General features: G+C 40.5%; 1 protein-coding gene across 1 annotated transcript in view; it reads right to left on the bottom strand.

The window, feature by feature from the left end:
* DNAJC3 (DnaJ heat shock protein family (Hsp40) member C3) overlaps window positions 1–16,792 on the bottom strand; it is a 109,457-nt gene extending 92,665 nt beyond the window's left edge. Inside the window, exon 1 of the mRNA XM_024230931.3 lies at window positions 16,535–16,792. Within this exon, the coding sequence (XP_024086699.1) occupies window positions 16,535–16,667 (133 nt within the window). The 5' untranslated portion in view covers window positions 16,668–16,792. The remainder of the gene's footprint in view (window positions 1–16,534) is intronic.
* Window positions 16,793–22,441: the final 5,649 nt, after the last annotated feature.

Here is a 22,441-nt window from a genome sequence, read left to right as displayed (position 1 = left end):
CATGTGAGTGTAATGTCTGAATGAGTGATAGTTGATTAAGGGATTGTTAGTACATGCTTATATGCATGTGGAATGGATCTTTAACGTAAGGTTATGTGTGTATGTACTATGTACAATCAAGCATTTATAGCACATATATTATTCATGGGGATTAACAGTAATGCACAAAGTACATAGGAGTACTAATATATTAGTGTTGGCAGTCAATACTGACATATTAGTTAAAATGTGTGCCAAAAAGAATACAGAGAATAGTTTAATTACAACTTCAGCTTTGGGTGTTGATGGTGAAGCGGTGTCAATGGTGAAGCAGGAATACTTTTTCTCCGAGTTGTCCTGGGGAGAGACTCTCCATTTCTGGTTTAGAAGACCAGAGTATTGAGTTATACTACAAGGGTAGTTTCATTTAAGCAGCTTATTTTCAATTAGGGCAGTGAGTGGTATAAGGGCAAGGATAATGGAGAATTACATGACAGATGCTGTCTGTCCGATGGTAACAAAAGGATGTTCAACTGGCTATCCTCTGATTCATGTGACTGTGAGCAAGTCCGCCACTAAAATTCAGAACAGGCATTGACTTAATGGGCAGAATATTATGCTTTGTTGTTTGAATGTATGTAGTACAAGAATAACTGCTAGAATAGAATAGAGAATAGAAGGGCCAGTACACCTTCTAGTTTATTAGGGATGGATCGTAAGATTGTGTATCAAACAAAAAGTATCATTCTGGCTTAATGTGGGGTAGGATACTGAGGGGGTTGGCTAAAGTGTAATTCTCTGGATTGCTCGGGAAGTCAGGTCAAAATAATACTAGAGTTATTAGAAGGAGGAGGAGAAATATTAGACCTAGGATATCTTTAGTTGTATAGTAAGGGTGGAAGGTGATTTTGTTGGAATCTGATAAAATTCCTGAAGGGTTACTGGATCCTGTTTCATGCAAGAATAAAAGGTGGAGAATTGCTACGGCTATAATGATGAAGGGTAGGATAAAATGGAAGGTGAAAAGTCGTGCAAGAGTGGCTTTATCAACTGAGAACCCACCTCAGATTCATTGAACAAGATCCGTTCCAATATATGGAATGGCTGATAATAGATTTGTAATAACTGTAGCACCTCAGAATGATATTTGGCCTCATGGGAGTATGTAGCCTATAAATGCTGTTGCTATAGTTGTGAGTAGGAGGATAATACCAGTATTTCAGGTTTCTAGGGACATAAATGACCCGTAATATAAACCTCGGCCAATGTGCAGGAAGAGGCAGATGAAGAATATTGAAGCACGGTTAGCGTGAAAATAGTGGACTATTCTGCCGTAGTTTACATCTCGATTGATATGGGCAACTGAAGAGAAAGCAGTTAACGTGTCCGGTGTGTAGTGTATGGCCAGAAATAATCCTGTGATGGTCTGGAGAATTAAGCAGGTGCCAAGAAGTGAGCCGAAATTTCATCATGTAGAGATGCTGGATGGTGTGGGGAGATCAATAAATGAATAATTTATAATTTTAATTAGTGGGTATATTTTATGTACATTGATCATTAGCGTTCTTATAGTTGAAGTACAACGATTATTTTTTCTATCATTAGTCATGGTTACAGGCCATGTGGGAATAATGACATATGCTTTATTCTTATTAAGTATTATTTTGGTTATAGGATTTGTAGGTTTGTCTTCAAAACTTTCTCCTATTTATGGAGGTTTAGGGTTATTAGTGGTGCTGTGGGTTGTCGTATTGTGTTGAATTATGGTGGGGCTTTTATAGGGTTAATAGTCTTTTTGATTTATTTGGGTGGGATGATGGTTGTTTTTGGTTATACTGCAGCGATAGCTATTGAGGAATAAATACCCTGAGACATAAGGATCAAGTATTGATATTTGAGGAACTTTATTATTAGGGTTATTAATAGAATTGGTGTTGATCTGATGAATGGTTGAATATGATGGGGTGGTGATTACAACTAATTTTAGTAGTGTAGTGTAGGAAGTTGAATAATTTTTTAGGGTGAGGGTCTGGGGTTGATTCACGAGGATTCTGTGGGTGCAGGTGCTTTATATAATTATGGGTGTTGATTGGTGGTGGCTGCTGGTTGAACATTGTTTGTTGCTGATTATGCTGTAATTGAAATTACTTGGGGTAACAGAGTAGATAATTAAGAGTAGAGTTAGAAAGGAGGGGATAAAAAAGGAATGGAAATAAAATTTAATTAGGCCTTTTTGAGTGGATATGGTAATGGAGGCTGTAATGTGGGTCTGTGAAATTGCCTTTGGTATGGACTTTTCTAATCAAACTAGGTCTAGTAGAAGTGAAGCCAGATTTTGGCTTCAGCAAGGGGTTGTACAATGGATTGTGGTTGAGTAAAATTCCAGTATACTGGAGAAGCTGAATGTCTGTAATGGATATTTTAGCTTAAGATTGTTAGTTATAAGACTGAGCTCCATTGCTAGCAAAATCCCTAGGTTACACGAAGGGCTGTAAGTTTTAGATGAGGTGGTACTGTTGTCTGGGGGGAAGAGGTGGGGATAATACTATTGCTGATGAGAAATCCAGCAAAGATACTGCCTATTATTAGGTGTTTAACTGAATTAGGAAGGGTTTATTTTCATTAATAATTAGAGTTGTAAAGTGGGGTTGTCCTATTAGAACGAAGACAGTAATTCTGATACTACAAACAGCTGTTAAGGAGGTGGCAATAAGAGTAATAGAAAGGGCTCAGGTGTTGGTATATGACATGTTTGTGGTTTCGATAATAAGGTATTTAGACTAAAAGCCTATTAGGAAAGGCATACCTGTAAGTGCTAAGCTGCCAATAATAAGGGAGGAAGAAGTACGGGGTAAAGTCTTAAATAGTCCTCCTATTTTTAGAATATCTTGTTCATCGTTGAGGTTGTGGATGATGGATCCCGAACACATAAATAATATAGCTTTAAAAAAGGCATGGGTGCGGTGGGGCGCAGCGGCTCACGCCTGTAATCCCAGCACTTTGGGAGGCCGAGGAGGGCAGATCACGAGGTCAGGAGATCGAGACCATTCTGGCTAACACGGTGAAACCCCATCTCTACTAAAAATACAAAAAATTAGCTGGGCCTAGTGGCGGGTGCCTGTAGTCCCAGCCACTTGGAGGCTGAGGCAGGAGAATGGCGTTTACCCGGGAGGCGGAGCTTGCAGTGAGCCGAGATAGCGCCACTGCAGTCCGGCCTGGGCGGAAGAGCAAGACTCCGTCTCAAAAAAAAAAAAAAAAAAAAAAAGTAATGGGTGCAGATGTGTAGAAATGCTAGGTGTGGTTGATTAATGCCAATTGTGAGTATTATAGGGTCTAGTTGACTTGAAGTGGAGAGTGCTACCATTTTTTTGATATCATTTTGTGTTAGAGCACAGATTGCTCTAAATAAGGTGGTAATAGCACCTAAACAGTGTAAAGGTTTGGATTAATACACTATTTTTTATTAGGGGGTAGAAGGAGATGAGTAGAAAAACTCCTGCTACAACTATAGTGCTAGAGTGGAGTAGGGCTGAGATTGGGGTTGGGCCCTGGGGTTATTATTATTTATATAATAATAAAAGATTCAATACAACAAGAAGATTTAACCATGCTAACCATATACTCACTCAACACTGGAGCACCAAGATTCATAAAACTGCTACTACTAGACCTAAGAAAACAGATCAATAGCCACACAATAATGAAGGGACGCCAACCCCCCACTGACAACACAAGACAGATCATCAAGGCAGAAAGTGAACAATGAAACTCCAGACTTAGACTAAACTCTAAACCAAATGGACTTAGTAGACATTTACAGAACATTCTATCCAACAACCACAAAATATACATTTTTCTCATCTGTGTGTGGAACATTCTTAAAATCAACCATATGCTTGGCCATGAAAAGTTTCAATAAACTCAAAAAAAGTCAAAATCATATCAAGTATTTCTTGAACCACAATGGAATAAAATTAGAAGTCAATACCAAAAGGAGCTCTGAAAACAACACAAGTACATGAAAAGTAAACAACCAGAATCACTTTTGGGCGAGGAATGAAATTAAAGCAGAAATCAAAATAATTTCTGATACAAATGAAAACAGAAACATAGCATACCAAAACCTCTAGGATACAACAAAAGCTGTGCTAAGAAGCATGTTTACAGCATTAAATGCCTACATCAAAAAGATAGAAAGATCGCAAATGAACAACCACACATCACACCTCAAGGAACTAGAAAAATAAGAATAAAACAAACCCAAAACTAGCTAGGAGAAAAGAAATAAAAAGATCAGACATGAACTAAATGAGATTGTGACCAAAAAGAAAAAAAAAGAAAAAAGATCTACATAACAAAAACTTCTTTGAAAGGATAAACAAAATTGATAGACCACTAGCTAGACTAATCAAGAAACAAAGAGAGAAGATTCAAACAAGCACAACCAGAAATGAGAAAGGTGACAACTCATACCACAGAAATACAAAACATCATCAGAGACTACTATGAACATCTTTATGAAACTAGAAAACTTAAAGGAAATGGATAAATTCTCAGAAACATACAACCTCCCAAGATTTAACCAATAAGAAACAGAAATCCTGAATAGACCTATAATGAGCAATAAAATCAAATTAGTCCTAACAAAATCTTCCAGGAAAAAAAAAAAGCAGCCCAGGACAGATTTTTTACAGCCAAATTTTACCAGACATACAAAGAAGAGCTGGTTACCAATCTGACTGAAAGTATTCTCAAAAAAAAAAAAAAAAAAAAAAAAAAAAAAAAAAAAAAAAAAAAACAAGGAGGAAGGATTCCTCCCTAACTCATTCTATGAAATCAGTATCAACCTGATACCAAAATGAGGCAAGACAACCAAAAAAAGGAAACCACAGGCCAATATCCCTGATGAAAATAGATGTAAACATATGCAACAAAATACTAGCAAACTAAATCCAACAGCACACACACACACACATACACATACACACACAAAAACCCACACAATCAAGTGGGCTTTGTCTCTGGGATGCAAGGATGGTTCAACATATGCAAACATATGTGGTCCACCACATAAACAATTAAAAACAAAACCCATATGATCATCTTAATAGATACAGAAAGGCTGAGCACAGTGGCTCACACCTGTAATCCCAGCACTTTGGGAGGCTGAGGTGGGAGGATCACTTGAGGCCAGTTCAAGACCAGCCCGGACAACATGACAAAACCCCATCTCTACAAAAAATTAGCCAGGCATGGTGATGCATGCCAGTAACCCCAGCCCCAGGAGGCTGAGGCACAAGAATTACTTGAAGTGGGAGGCGTAGGTTGCAGTGAGCCAAGATAGAGCCACTGCACTCCAGCCTGGGGGACAGTGTAACACTCTGTCTCAAAAAAAAACAAAACTGTAGAAAAAGCAGTCTATGAAATCCATCACCCCCGTATGATAAAAATCCCTCAAGAAACTAGACATCGAAGAAGCATACCTGAAAATAATAAAAGCCATCTATAACAAACCCACAGCCAACACCATACTAAACAGGCAGCAGCTGAAAGCATTTCCCTTGAAAACTAGAACAAGACAAGGATGCCCATTCTCACCACTCCTACTTGCCACAGTACTGGAAGTCTTAACCAGAGCAATCAGGCAAGAGAAAGAAATAAAAGGCATCCAAATAGGAAAAGAAGTCAAATACCTCTCTTTGGTGATTACATGATTCTATACCTAAAAAACCCTAAAGACTCCACCAAAAGGCTCCTGGAACTGATAAGCAACTTCAGTAAAGTTTCAGGATACAAAATTAATGTACAAGCGGCAGTAACATTTATATACACTGACAACATTCAAGATGAGAGCCAAATCAATAACACAAACCCATTTTTAACAGCCACACACAAAAAGTATAATACCTAGGAATACAGCTAACCAAGGAGGTGAAACATTGCTAAAGGGAGAACTATTAAACACTGCTCAAAGTAGTCACACATGACACAAGCAAATGGAAAAACATTCCACGCTCATGGGTTGGAAGAATCAATATCATTAAAATGGCCATGCTGCCCAAAGCAATCTACAGATTCAACACTATTCCTACCAAATTACCAATGTCATTTTTCACAGAATTAAAAATATATATATTCTAAAATTCATATAAAACCAAAAAAGAACCTGAATAGCCAAAGCAATCCTTAGCAAAAAGAACTAAGCTGGAGGCATCACATTACCCAACTTCACACTATAAGGCTACAGTAACCAAGACAGTATGCTTTGGGTGGTATGTGGATTGCTTTAGGTAGTGTTGTCTTTTTAACGATATTATATTCTCCAAATCCATGAGCAAAATTGATAAACTGCTAGCTGGATTAACTAGGCATAGAGGAAACATATCTCAACGTAATAAAGGCCACATATGACAAACCCACAGCCAATATACTGAATGGGGAAAAGCTGAAAGCATTCACCCTAAGAATTTGAACAGGACAATGATGTTCACTCTTACTATTCCAATTCAACATAGTACTGGAAGTCCTGGCTAAAGTTATCAGGCAAGAAAAAGAAATAAAAGATATCCAAAAGGGAGAAAACGAGGTCAAATTATGTCTCTTCACAAATATGATTTTTTTACCTAGAAAACCCTAAAGATTCTACTAAAGGACTCCAAGATCCGATAAACAACTTGAGTAAAGTCTCAGTATACAAAGCCATCGTATAAAAATCTGTAGCATTTCTATACACCAACAATATTCAAGCCAAAAACCAAATCAAGAATTCAATCCCATTTACAAAAGCCATATGCAAAACAATAAAATACCTAGGAAAACACTGACCAAGGAGGTGAAAGATCTCCATAAGAACTACAAAACACTTATGAAACAAATCATGTATGTCATAAATAAACAGAAAAACATCCCAGGCTCATGGATTTGGAGACTATCATTAAAATAACCATACTGCCCATAGTAATCTGTAGATCCAACACAATTCCTATCAAATCACCAATGTCATTTTTCAGAGAACTAGGAAAAACAATTCTAAAGTTCATACAGCACCAAAAAAGGGCATGAATAGCCAAAGTAATCCTAACCAAAAAGAACAAATCCAGAGGCATCACATTACTTGACTTCAAATTATACTACAAGGTTATAGTAACTAAAATGGCATGGTACTGGTACAAAAATAGGCACACAGATCAATGGACTACAATAGAGAACCCAGAAATAAAACCACATACTTACATCCAACTGATTGATCTTTGACAAAGCTGACAAATATAAACAACAGGGAAAGGATGCCCTAATTCAATAAATGGTGCTGGGAAAATTGGCTAGCCATATGCAGAAGAAACTGGATCTCTATCTCCTAGCACATACAAAAACTACCTCAAGATAGATTAAACATTTTGGACACTGGCCTAGGCAAACAACTTATGATGGAGACCCCAAACACAAATTCAACAAAACCAAAAATAAACAAATGGGACTCAACTAAAATGCTTCTGCACATCAAAAGATAATCAACAGGGCAAAGAGACAAACTACAGAATGAGAGAAAACATTTGCAAATTATGCCTCCGACAAAGGACTAATATCCAAAATCTACAAGACACTCAAACAACTCAACAAGAAGAAAACAAAGAACCCCATTAAAAAGTGGGCAAAGGGCCAGGTGCAGTGGCTCACGCCTGTAATCCCAGCACTTTGGGAGGCCAAGGCGGGTGGCTCACAAGGTCGGTAGATCGACACCACACTGGCTAGCACAGTGAAACCCTGTCTCTACTAAAAATACAAAAAATTAGCCGGGCATGGTGGCAGGTGCCTATAGTTCCAGCTGCTCGGGAGGCTGAGGCAGGAGAATGGCGTGAACCTGGGAGGCGGAGCTTGCAGTGAGCCGAGATCGCGCCACGGCATTCCAGTCTGGGCGACAGAGCAAGATTCTGTCTCAAAAAAAAAAAAAAAAAGTAGGCAAAGGACATTAAGAGACATTTCTCAAAAGAAGACATACAAGCAGCCAACAAACATGAAAAAATGTTCAACATCACTAATCAGAGAAATGCAAATTAAAACCACAATGAAATATCAATCATCTTACACAAGTCTGAGTGGCTATTACTAAAAAGTTTTAAAAAAATAGATGTTAGCATGGAGGTGAAGAAATTGTAACACTTATATATGGGTGGCAGCAATGTAAATTAGTTCAACCACTATGGAAAACAATATGGAGATTTCTAAAAAAAAAACAAAAAAAAAACCTACCACCAGGCCCCACCTCCAACATTAGGGATTACAATTCAACATAAGATTTGGGTGGGGCACAGATCCAAACCATATCACTCCACCCCAGCTCCTCCAAAATATCATGTTCTCACATTACAAAATATAATCATCCCTTCTCAACAGTCCCCAAAGTCTTAACTCATTCCAGCATTAACTCAAAAGTCCAAAGTCTCACCTGGGACAAGCCAAGTCCCTTCCACCTATAAGCCTATAAAATCAAAAACAAGTTAATTACTTCCAAGATACAATGGGATTATAGGCATTGGGTAAATAGTCCCATTCCAAAAGGGTAAAACCGGCCAAAAGAAAAAGGCTACAGGCCCCATGCACATGCTAAAACCCAGCAGGGCAGTTATTAAATCTTAAAGCTCCAAAATAATCTCCTTTGACTCCATGTCTCACATCCAGGGCATACTGCAGCAAGGGGTGGGCTCCCAAGGCCTTGGGCAGTGCCACTCCTGTGACTTTGCGGCTCAGCCCGCGCGGCTGCTGTCAAGGGTTGGCATTGAGTGGCTGCAGCTTTTCCAGGTGCATGGTGCAAGCTGTCAGTGGATCTACCATTCTGGGGTCTGAAAGATGGTGGTCTTTCTCACAGCTCCACTAGGCAGTGCCCCAGTGGGGACTCTGTGTGGGGGCTCCAACCCCACATTTCCCCTCTGCACTGCCCTAGTAGAGATTTTTCCATGAGGGCTCTGCCCCTGCAGCAGCCTTCTGCCTGAACATCCAGGCTTTTCCATATATCTGAAATCTAGGCTGAGGCTCCCAAGCCTCAACTCTTGGCTTTCAGCACCTGCAGGCTTAACAGCATGTGGAATCTGCCAAGGGTTTGGGCTGGCACCATCTGAAGGCCTGAGCTATATCTGGGCCCCTTTCAGCCATGGCTGGAGCTGGAGTAGCTAGGATGCAGGCAGCAGTGTCTTGAGGCTGCACAGGGTGGCAAGGCCCTGAGAATCGCCCAGGAAACCGTTCCTCCCTCCTAGGTCACTGGGCCTATGATGGAAGGAGCTGCCTTAAGGGTCGCTGAGATGACTTGGAGCCCTTTTTCCCATTGTCTTGGCTATCAGCACTTGGCTCCTCTTTACTTATGCAAATTTATGCAGTCTGCTTGAATTACTCCCCTGAAAATGGGTTTTTATTTTCTACCACATGGTCAGACTGAAAATTTTCCAACTCTTCTGCTCTGTTTCCCTTTTAAATGTAAGTTCCAATTTTACATCATTTCTTTGCTCATGAATATGAGCACTGGCTGCTGGAGGCCAGGTCACATCTTGAACACTTTGCTGCTTAGAAATTTCTTCCACCAGATACCCTAAATCATCTCTCTCAAGTTCAAAGTTCCACAGATCCGTAGACCAGGGGTCCAATGCCACCAGTCTCTTTACTAAAGCATAGCAAGAGTGGCCTTTACTCCAGTTCCCAATAAGTTCCTCATCTGCGGTCATTCTGAGCCCTCCTCAGCCTGAACTTCACTGTCTATACCACTATCAGCATTTTGGTCACAACCATTCAACAAGTCTCTACGCGGTTTCAAACTTTCCTTCCTCTTCCTGTCTTCCTCTGAGTCCTCCAAACTGTCCCAACCCCTGCCCATTACCCCATTCCAAAGTTGCTTCCTTCTACAATTTCAGATATCTTTATAGCAATGCCCCACTCCCAGTACCAATTTTCTGTATTAGTCCATTCTCACATTACTATAAAGAAATACCCGGAATTGGGTAATTTTTTTTTTTTTTTTTTTTTTTTTTTGAGATGGAGTTTTGCTCTGTCACCCAGGCTGGAGTGCAGTGGTGCAATCTCGGCTCACTTCATCCTCCACCTCCCAGGTTTAAGCAATTCTCTGCCTCAGCCTCCCGAGTAGCTGGGATTTCAGGCGCCCACCACCACACCTGGCTAAGTTTTTTTTGTATTTTTAGTAGAGACAGGGTTTCACCATCTTGGCCAGGCTGATCTTGAACTCCTGACCTCGTGATCCACCCACCTCGGCCTCCCAAAGTGCTGGGATTACAGGTGTGAGCCACAGTGCCCAGCTGGAACTGGGTAATTTATAAAGAAAAGAGGTTTAATTGGCTGATGGTTCTATAGGTTGTACATGAAGCATGGCTGGGGAGGCCTCAGGAAATTTACAATCATGGCAAAAGGTAAAGGAGAAGTAGGCACGTCTTCACATGGCCAGAGCCGGAGGAAGACAGATTGGGGGGAGATACTGCACACTTTTAAACAACCAGATCTTGTGAGAATTCTATCACAATAACAGCTCTGGGGGATAGTGCTAAACCATTAGAAACCACCCCCATGATCCAATCACTTCCCACCAGGCCCCAGATCCAACACTAGGGATTACAACTGAACATGAGATTTGGGTGGGGCACAGATCTAAATCATGTCACCCCACCATTACACAATATGCCCATGTAACCTGCACATGTATATCTTGAATCTAAAAAGATTCTGCCCTCAAATGCTGGCTCCTTTGTGAAAACTTCCCTCACACTGTATTGTTTTGAGAGAGGGAAAAAAAGCTCCTTCAATCTTCCTATTATATTTTGCATTTCCACACTCACAAGTACATGACTTCACTTTGCAATATCACTCTCTCTATACATTGCTTTTCACAATTTGCCTGCTTCTCAAAGTCCCAACTCCACAAAACTTATCGAAAGCAAGTTTGAGAGGAGGAGCTGTCTTTTCCTCTTTGTATCACCTAATTCAGTATCCCACACATAGTGGGTATGCAATATTTGTTGAATGAATTTAACTATTTGACTTTTTACTTAAACATAATTCATCAGAATAAAATCTAAAATACATAACAATTATCAAGTCAAACATGATCAATGATTCATAAAGACACATCTGAAAAATTGAATTATTTGCGAATTATTGGCAGTTTTTGCAATCCACTCTCTTTTGAGCCACAGGTAATTTTTATTCCTTTGCCACATGGTCTGTAAACATTATTTTCAGAGAGGTAAGACAACCAAACATCATGCCATTTCCTAATCAGCATTGGAATAGGTTTCTCCTTAGACAAGCAGTGATCATAAGTCAGCAAAATAAGCAGCAAGGGCAGGGAAAAAGGTAGAGTAGCCAACTGTGTCTTTCACTGAAATTAGTATTAGAATATCTCATATTTTGGAGAGCAGAAAATAAGGATTTTTTTAAACTTAAAAAGTGGGGGGTTAAAGGTATGACGTGAGTTACAATCAAGACTGGAAGAACCAGACTAAAGGAGGCAAGAACTCATAGTCAAAGATACTAAAGTTCAAGCAAAGGCGGTGGCAGACCCAGACCAGAGAGCAATCCCAGAGAGAGAGATGGTTATTCAGGTTGGAGCAATTAGAATGTGAGGAATGAGGAAAGCCCTAAGTTTCTTCTCTAAAAAAGAACAGAAGTCTAAGCCAAGACTCTAGCAAGGTGGGATAGAGTCTAAAAGCAGTCTTGTAGCAGAAACACAGAAGACAGTGGAATCTAGCTAAAGAAAGATAGTACAGGAATTTCAGCATCTACTATTGTCTGAATGTTCCCTCCAAAATTCAGGTTGAAATTTTTTTTATAAATTACTCAGTCTGTGGTATTTTGTTATAGCAGCACAAAGATACAACTGTAGGAGCAACATTTTCAGAAGGTGAGAGGAAATGGATGTAAGTACACAGGGTGTAAGTACCAGGGTGTAAGTACACAGATTAGATTTATCTGGGAATAGAGACATTTAATGTATTTCAGTACGAGAAAAAGTAGCAGAATAGGTACAAATGTAGATAAGCTAGTGAATTTTGAGGTAGAAAGAAGAACTTGCCTTGTGATGGTTTTCATTTTCTCAACAAAGACAAGATCTAAAAGAATGAGATGGGGAGAGTGGAAAGGAGAGTTTAAATTAGAGGCTTCAGGAGGGAGGAAAATGTTTGAAATACTGATTTTCAAGAATAGACATAGTAAAGAATTGTGGGAGTGTTAGAAGTATTTAATGTGCATTTGCGACTGAGATTGTTTCTTTAAAATGAGACTAATCAGGGCCAGGCGCATTGGCTCGCGCCTGTAATCTCAACACTTTGGGAGGCCAAGGGATGAGGATTGCTTGAGCCCAGGAGTTCAAGATCAGCCTGGGCAACATAGAAGACCCTGTCCCTACAAAAAATTTTAAAAACTTAGTAGAGGATGCGGTGGTGCACACCTGTGGTCCCAGCTATTCAGGAGGCTGAGGTGGGAGGACTGCTTGAGCCCAGGAGGTCAAGCCTACATTGAGCTAGGATCATGCCACTGCACTCCAGCCTGGGTGACAGGGCAAGACCTTGAAAATAAAAACAAAGATAAATGAGACTAATCAGCAAAGTTGTCTCCATTTTCCTCCATCCGTGTTTACCTATAAGGTATAAAAAGAGTTGGCCAAGTTGAATTTAACCAGTGTTGGGTTTTGGCAGGTGAGTAAAACAGAAGATTACAGGGGCCAGAAAATAAATGGGCATTTGCACTACACTAACTACAATAATGGACCACTCAGTCTAAAGTGAGAAAGGAGAAAAAAGAGGACACGAATGCTTCACAAATGCATGTCTTAAACCCTAAGTGGTCTGTAAACTCAAAAGCAAAAGCCATGAGTTCTATGCTATGTATATATACCTCACCAAAGAGTAATATAGTTAGTAAAAGCCTTTGCTGACTGATTAAATGAGTCTTCTCCATATTCCAGAACTCCAAATGATACAAACTCATCAGATTTAATTTTTTTACTAGCTTTCTAAAGATATAGAAAGAAAAATAAATCTATGGTTGAAATGTTTGAGTTCTGAAGAGCAGGTGAATGGGTTCCCATGATACTTCCATATAAACAAAGATCAACTGCAGGACACTAATCAAAAGAGACCACAGCAGTAGAAATTAAACTTAACAACAATTAATTAACTTCATATGGCAAAATAAAACCTAATTACTACAGTGCATCCCCTCCCAAAACAACTTCTCCTACCCCACAGAATGAAAACCACTGCATTTCCAGGCAGTTTCTCAGCAAATACTAACTATGTCAAGAGAACTGGAACTTTGATACTACTGCTAACTACAGCCTATCTTATTAAAGAATTTAAAATAATTCTAGAAAATATGTGACCACCTTTTATGATACTTAATTTATTTAAATTAAAGTCACTCATTTTTGCTACTTTATTCTTTCCCTATTTAGATAATGTCAAGAAAATCCTAGAAAAGACAAAACATACCTTTAATAGGTTAGGTTCAAATAAAACTTATCACAATATTTTATACGTATAGATTTTCAACTATATATTTGCAACTATTCTTTTCCCTATGGCCAAAATATATGGTTTAATCAGCTCAATGAAATAAAGAAAAACCGGGTCCAGATAGCATGTTAAGGAAGAAAAAGAGATAAAACTATGTTAACAGAAGAAAGGTTTGGTTCCCAGGCCGAGTTGCTACTCAAGTCACCAACAGGACAAACCATTAGCAAAGAAATGAAATAACTTCCTTATCTGTAACATGACAATACTAAAGCAGATACTACTAAAGTTTTCTTTCTATTCCAAAAATTCGATCTCATCTAGTGCTTTAGACTTTACTCTTTCAAATGTCTTTGAGAAGGGAGGGTGCCAAAGACTCAAACTTTCAATTCATGATATATACTTTCTGTCTCTGGATGACAATTAACAGAAAAATCTAGAAGAAGACAAAGGCAAATATTTCAAAATCAGAAAAAAACTAGGTCATCTCTTCTCCATCCTGTGCCACTCTTAGTTCCACATTCACTTCTCTCATAACCATTCTCCTTCATTTCTTTTTTTAAAAGTGAATTGTATTGTATATATTTGATGTTTACAACATAGTATTATGAGATATACACAGATAAAATGGTTACAACCGTGAAGCAAATTAACAAGAGTGAAGCAGATTAATATATTTATCATCTCACATAATTACTTTTTGTGTGACAAGAGCAGCTAAAATCTACCTATTTAACAAAAATCCTTAATACAACACAATTTTATTAAGCCTCAGGCCTAGCAGTAGCACCATTTGCCTTTCAGAAAACTATGAGATTAGTGAATCCAGACACAATTTATTTGGGAAAACAGGGGCTAACAGTTTGCTAATTCAAGTCAGAGTTCTTACCTTTATATCCCCATCCCCAAATCCAGTGTCAAATACATAGCAGACACCTAATTTAACTCCTCTATATAATTTATTACACCAGTGGTTCTCAAGTGTGGTCATCCGGGGTCTTTCTAGAAACGCAAAATTTCAGGTCCCATCAAGACCTAATGAATCAAACTCTGTAAGTGGGGTACAGCACTCTGTTTTAAAAAGCCCTCCATGTGCGATTCTGATGCACACTCAAGTTTGAGAACCACTGCATTAAACCTCCCAGGAAATAACCTTCTTGTTAATTACAAAAAAAAAAAGTGCCGATTTTTTTTCTCAGCTGCCATCACTTAAAAATGCTTGGACTCACATGATGTCGTCAACTACTTAACTTCTGTCTCCAGCGTGCACACAAAATGAACTTTAGTAAAACCTTTGGAGCCTCAGTTCCCTGGTCTGTAAAGTAGGAATGAATACCACACGCTTCCATGAATAAGATATGGCTTACAGAAAGGCTCCTTTCTTTCCTTTTTCTGTTACCTGTACTAAGTCCCTGCTACTTTACACAGACAATGGTCCTAAAGAAGACACTCTGGCACTCCTCTGAGAAATGTCACCAGTGCCTCCTACACAGAAAAGCTCTCAAATGCGGTTTTCTTATGGAAAATACCACAGGAGGGAAATGAAGAGTTAAGAGTCCTTACAGACTCATATACAGAACAGCAATTCTAAAAAGGTGGTTCACAAAGTAGTGGGAAAAGCAATCATTCAAAATTGTGCATCTCTGTAACTTAAAAAAAAAAAAAATCACCATTAAACAGAACATAGGCAACTTTCTCTTAAGTGTCCAAAATAAATTATTAATGATAACTGGAGATAAATACTACAGATGAGGGATGGTGGGGTGCGGGGGCAGGAGGAATGAAGTTTTTGAAAATGCAAAAGAACTAGAATATATGACCCATATTAAAGTGGTACAGACCTTCAAATTCCAATCCCCTAGATTTTTCTGGGGGCAGCCTCACTGTCAAACTCTTTGTCCCAGTGTTGCCACACTATGTGTTCTGATTTGGGGTCCAAAAAATATGGTTACCAGGGGAAGCAAAAGCAAAAGCCCATTGCTATGGATGACACCTAAAAACTGGGGAGTACTACTTTAAAAAAAAAAAGTTGAGAACTTTCAGAAGAATTCACTATAAACAATTCCCAATTTTTAGTTCCTCGCTCCCTTTGAATGGAATACTCAAAGGTTTAATTTGACCTCCTTGACAACTAGCCCTTTTTACGGGGATGAAAATAGATCAGTGCATGTGATGTGTCATTACACTCGAATATTTCGCACAGTAACCGCGCCAGAAGCATTCGTTAAATCGGCACTATCAGCTTTAATTCTAACTCCTCCCCGCTGCCATCTAAGATAGGACAGCCCTCTATTTTCGCTATTCTGGAGGAGCCAACATTCCAGTCTGTAGGACTGAAGTGAAATTTAATCGCTCGTATCTTTTTAAGGGAACCTTTTTACAGCGAACTTGGAAAAGTAATGCCAGTCATACGTTGAATGACACCATGCTGAGAGTTGTAAAACCACAAACTCAGTGCCTGGCCGTCCGGGAGATGGAATTCCAACAGCGGCTCCTCATTGCACCAATTTCTCCACACGACAGTGCATCTTAATGGGGATGGTTACTCACTTTTTAAATAGTCAACACTGTCCCCTCCAACTCCCAGCCGGACATGACACTCCTTCCCCACCCAAGAACTCCAGAGCGAAGGAAGTCTTTTGGCCACCTTAGTGCCTCCTCCCAGCCAGCACCAATGACTGACAGTGTCCCCAGGCGCCCAGCGAGGGTCCCAAGCGAGGCCAGGACCCAAAGGCTGCCCAAGTCTCCGCGTCCCAGGACGTCCTGAAGTCGCAGCCCGGTGCCCCCGCACCCCGCCTCCTCCGACTCCTGCGGCCCCGTTCCTTAGTCCAAACCCGCTGTCCCGGCCCCGCGGCCCGCCAGTCCCCTCGACTCTTCCCCAGGCAAACCCGGAACCGGGCGCGGGCTCAGGCCCCAGCCAGGCCGCGGGCTCCCCCAGCGCTCGCCCCACCTCCCGAGCCGCTCCGGGACAGGCGCCCGGGCGCAGACGGGAAAGCGCGGGGGGCCTGGTCCGGGAGCCCACTTCCCGGCCGGGACAGGGCAGGACTCACCTTCGTACTGCAGATCCACCAGGACTAGCAGGAAGGGGAATACCGAGCCCAGCCGGCTGGTCACAGAGCCGGGGGCCACCATGTCCGAGGGCTCGCGAGTGAAGAGGAGGAAAGGTGTGTGGCCCACCAGCATGCGCCGGCGCTCTGGCAGCAGCTGCGCCCGCCCGCCGTCGGCTCTCGCTCAGGCCTCAGCTGCTCCGGAGCCCAGCAGAGGAAGGCAGCGGTGGGCGGGGCCCGGGCGACGCTACGCCCCAGAGCGCCGCCGCCGTCCAATCGCCTTCTTTCTGGCGGCTTTCCTCCCGGGCTCGCCGGGGTCGTGGTTCGCGCTGATAGGCTGCGGAGGCCGCCGCCCCGCCCCATCTCTGATAGGATAACGTGGAAGCACGAGAAGAGGCTGCGCCCGCCGGTCGCAGAGCTGTCAGCAAGCTCCAAACCGCCGCTGCCGCCCGGAGGGAAGCAGACGGGGAGTCGGTGGCGGCCGCCGAGTCCGCATGCGCAGGCTGCAAAGGCCCTTTTGGGCCGGTCCCGCCGCGCTAGATTGGCGAGTGAGACTATTTGATCCTTCCCAGGTTCGCCAGCGTGGTGTTAGGGGAGGAAAGCGCAGCCGCAGCGTACGAATGGGAAGGCCAAACACGGTCCCGGGGAGTCCGAGGGGAGCTGCAGGGCGCCTGGAATTGAGGTCTCGAGTGAGCCGGTAAACACCGCCTCCCTCTGAGCGTCCCGGAACAAATACTGTCTGAACTGAGCCGTAAGCAAGAAACGGTCAGAAGAAGCTGGGGCGATCTGATGATTAGAACATTTCAGGGACTACCAGAGAAGTGCGTAATTGCTCTAAGGCAGGTAGGTAATTGGCCTGGAAACTCGGGAACGCCCCGCCCCGCCACCCCGACTTTCAGCAAACCACCGTGCCCAGGAAAAAGAGCGATTGTGGAAGAGCCTGTGAAGAAACCAGGAAGGCACTGTGGCTTAAGAGAGCAAGGCGTTCCTGAATGCAGCCAACGTCAACTGGTAAACAAAAAACCGTGAGAACGGATCCTGCATCTTGCGCTTACCAGGAGAAATTCAGGAGAGATGTGAACCTGAGCAAGATGAGATTGAAGTTATTCAATGCGGCATTAAGCCTGTTCACGGCCACTTCCTCCGGCGTCACCAACACACACACTGTACACCAGCAGTATTTTTACACGGGGTATGTGTGTTAAGTACTATCAAGTGCATACTTATTACTTCACCTGTATTTGCTGCCTTGATACCATTAGAGAAACTCGTGAATTATAAATAGCATAGTGAACTTGTGATTCCCTAAAGATATACTAAGGTGGACTTTTAAAAAGGCTTCTATTCCAAAGGGAACTAATATGGAGGAAATGGTTTCGAGAAAGAAAAAAGAAAAAACGGAGTCTTTGATTAGTTGTGGGGAAGGCAACATAATGTAATGTGAAGAGTAAAGGAGTCAGATCCAGGAAACTCCATAACTATTATTTAAGGTATCTTCATCTGTAAAGTGGTTAGGATCCTGATAGTCTCAGAGGTTGTTTTGAGGTTTCATGAAGCAGATAAATGTTCTTGTAAATTGTAGAATGTTATACCAGTGTTACTCATTATTCTAACAAGAGCAGAGTAGTGAAGAGAGGCTCCTTCAGAAATTCCTTGGGATTTTTTTTTTTTTGGCTTGTGTTTTTTTATATCACAAGGTAGTGTCTCTGAAAAATGGTAGATGATTTCAATGTCCACAAATATGCAGGTGAAGACATTCAATTGAGGTACTGTACCCAAGGCAGCCAGCAAAATGCTAAACATAGAAAATAACTTTGTAAACAAAATGCAATATTTCTAGACTGTGAGTTGTCACCAGTGTGCTGCCTATGACCCTGGCCTTAAGGAAAAAGTAGCAGAGCTGAAGAAGTTCTAAGGACGGAAATTAAAAATTATTAAGGAGATTAATAGACTTCGTGTTATAGGAAATAAAAATAGCAAGGGTCTTCAATGGTGAGTGATTTTGAGATTAATTACATAACTATGAATTCTGTAATATTAGAACTAAGCTTTACAAAGCATTCCTTAAAAAAAGATAATTTTACAACAAAGGTAACATTAGACAGAAAAAATGTACAAAACTAAAATTATGTGATTAATGCTTGGGAATGTTTCCTCCAATGTTCATCTAGTCATGGTTTTCACGAATCACTCTTGCCAATAAAACCAAAAACCAAAGTAATCTAGTGAGTGTAAGAAAAGTTACTGTAAATATGTTTGCATTCGTCAGAATCTATGGAGTCTTTTTGAAATTAAACATTAAATCTCTACTGTAATTCATACTGTTAATTATAGTAGCAAAAGACTTAAAAAACAATGGTAGCATATTTATGATATATCCAAAATTAAGAGTATTATGCAATTTTTATTAGGTTGATCTATGTTTATTGACTAGGAAAAACAATGTTGGTAGAGAGGAGTGAACAGATCTAGAACATATTTTGGAGGTAAAGGGAATAAGATTTGCTTAGGAGTTAACTATGAGGAGAAATAAATGTTCAGAAACAAGCAGAGCACTTATAAACACTTTTTTGTGCCAAATTAAGAACAAAAAAGTCAGCATTAAGTTAATGCCACCATATACATCCTTCCACATTTATGTTTACAAACTTGTGCTTTTATTTCTAAGAAACATTTCTAGGCTGGGCACAGTGGCTCACACCTATAATCCTAGCGCTTTGGGAAGCCAAGATGGGAGGGTTATTTGAGGCCGGGAGTTTGCGACCAGCCTGAGCAACATAGCAGGATCCTGTCTCTGCAAAAAAATTTAAAACTAGCCAGGTGTGATGGCTCGTGCCTGTTGCCCTAGCTACTCAGGGAGACTGAGGCAGAGGATTGCTTCAACCCAGGAGTTTGAGGTTGCAGTGAGCTAAGATCATGTCACTGCACTCCAGACTGAGCAACAGAGTGAGACTTTATAAAAAAAAAAAAACAAAAAGAAAACTAGGTTTTTGAAATTGCTTATCAAAGAATGCGTTTAAACTTTTAAGATGTGTTGTCAGATTATCTTTCCCTAAAGGAATAATTTCTATTCCTATCAGCTGTTTATATTCCTGCCTACTCACCATCACTAGATATAATTGATTTTCAGTTTTTGCCAATCTGAGGAATAAAAAAATGACCCTTATATGTCAAATTTACAGTTTATTTTCAAGGATTTTGGGATTCTGATCAAATTTTAGTACCTTCGTATAAAATTTGGCTTTTAAATCACATCTTGTCTTCTCTGCTTTCCACCCCCTTTTATGTTGTTTCTTGGCTTCTGGCCGCATGACCATAATCTCCGCTTTTGTATTCACATCACCTTCTGTCATTTTTGACCTTGCCTCCCTCTTACAAGGATCCTTGTAATTAATTATATTGGGCCTGCTGAGATAATCCAGGATATTCTTCCTACTCAAGTTCCTCAATTTAATCACATCTGCAAAAACTGCCTTTTGCTATAGAACAATGACAGGAGATTAGAATGTAAATATATTTGGGGGACCGTTATTCATCTTAACACAATACGTCCCCCTTCACCAGGTGGAGCTTATTTTCCCTCCTTCCTTGAGTGTAGGCTGGACTTAGTGACTAACTTCCAAAGAACAGAGTATGGAAAGGGAGGAGGAGAGTAACTTCATAGTACAGAAACCTGGAAACACTATCTTGGCCAGGTGGTCAAAGTTAATATCAAGTCATGTTGATAGCGTATACTCCCAATATACTGTGATGAGAAGGGCAATTCACCTCTGTGGTATTCTCAAAACCTATAACCCAATCTAGTCTAAACATGAAAAAAAATCAAACTAAAATTGAAGGACATTCTATAAAACACCTGATCGGTATTCCTCAAAACTATCAACGCCATGGGGAACAAGGAAAGATTGAAATACTGTAACAGACCAGAGGAAACTAAGGAAACTTAATTGATGACTGAATGCAGTGTGCTGTATTAAACTGGATCCTGGAATAGAAAATAGACATTAGTGGAAAAACTACTGAAATATGAATAGTCTCAAGTTTAATAGTAGTGTACCATTATTACTTTCTTAGTTTTGACAAATGTACCATGGTTATGCAAGACGCTAACAATACGGAAAAGTAAGGGGTATTTGGGACCTCCCTGTATTATCCTTATGCCCTTACTTGAAAGTTGTTTCAGCAATAGAAGTTTATTTAAAATATTGTCAAGGGCCTGAGTATTTTTAAATCAACTGCGGTGACTGTCTTTTGTGTATTTGTGTCCAGATGAGTTTTTCTGCATCAAATTTTATCTCCTCTCATTGCAGAAGAAAATTAGCCCTTTACAGAGATAACAGTTGTTGTCTAAGCCAGCTCTTTTCTCCTCTTTTTGATGTTCTTCTCTTTTTCTCTCAGTTTGGAAATTGTAGGTTATTTCAGTTTTTAAAATATCTATTGTTACATACATATTCTAGTTATATTCTGGTCCAAACAATCTAGTAAAATATCTAAAAGAAAAATGCTGTTCACTGTGCTTTTTATTTTTAAAATGTGAGTGGGTGCATTTAAATAACAGGTGTGTTATTATAATTATGAGCCAAAAGTTTTGAAGTGTGATTTAAAGAGTCTTTAACATTACAATTCTGGACTACAAAGTGTAAAAAATTGTATTTTAAAAGGTTCATGTACTGTTTCCGATAAATAGATGAATCTTTGATCACTGGAATGTGTTAATACTAATTTAAAGGCAGCTATGTATCTTCTGATTTTATAAGAAATTAACCAGGTACAATATTATATTTTATATACAATGGGTAAACTCTTCAAAATTTAAGCTTTCTTAATTTCTAAATTAAGTGACATAATGACATGTCTTTAAATAGGTTTGATCTTATAAAATTTTTGTGATTCTCACGTCTAAATCCAAACATATAAACACAATTGCATTAAATATAAATGTTATAAACACAATAATTAAACAACAGATAATCAAAATGGATTTTGAAAATAACATGAAGACAGAGCAAGATAGCCAAATAGAAGCCTCCACCGATCATCATCCCCACAGGAACACCAACTTTGACAACTATTTACACAAAAAAAGCACCTTCATAAGAACCAAAAATCAGGCGAGCAATCACAGTACCTGGTTTTAACTGCACATTGCTGACAGAGGCGTTGAAGAGAGTAGGAAAGGCAGTCTTGAATTGCCAACATCACCCCTCCCCTATCCCCTGGCAGTGACTGTGTGGCACTGAGAGAGAATTTGTACATTTGTGGAAGGGGAAAGGACAGTAATTATGGGCTTTTGCCTTGAAACTTAGTGCTGCCAACACCCATGGAGGGAGCACTTAGATTAGCTTTAGCCAGAGGGGAATCGTCCATTCCAGCAGTCAGAACTTCAGTTTTGGCAAGCCTTACCACCGTGGGCTAAAGAGCTCTAAGGTTTAAAATAAACTTGAAAGGTAACCTAGGCCACAAGCACTGCAACTCCTAGGCAAGTCCTCCTGCTGTGCTGGGCTTAGAGCCAATGGACTTGGGGGGCCATGTGACCTAGTGAGACACTAGGCAGGGTGGCCAATGTGGTGTGTTTGTATCACCCCTCCCCCAACTTCAGGCAATACAGCTAGCAGCTCCAAAAGAGACAACACCACCCCCACCTTCCACCTGAGGAAAGGAGAGGGAAGAGTAAAGACTTGTTTTGCAACTTGGATACCAGCTTAGCCACAATAGGATAGAGTACTGGGCAGGGTCGTGAGGCCCCCATTGCAGGCCCTAGCTCCAAGACAACATACCTAGACATACCCTGGGCCAGAGGGGAACCCACTATCTTGAAGGGAAGTACCCAGTCCTGGCAGGATTCATCACCTGCTGATTAAAGGGCCCTTGGGTCCTGAATAATCAGCAGCAGTAACCAGGTAATACATG

The sequence above is a fragment of the Pongo abelii genome, chromosome 14 (genome assembly GCF_028885655.2).
Source record: "Pongo abelii isolate AG06213 chromosome 14, NHGRI_mPonAbe1-v2.0_pri, whole genome shotgun sequence".
Lineage (NCBI taxonomy): Eukaryota > Metazoa > Chordata > Mammalia > Primates > Hominidae > Pongo > Pongo abelii.
This window is presented reverse-complemented; position numbering and strand designations above follow the sequence as displayed.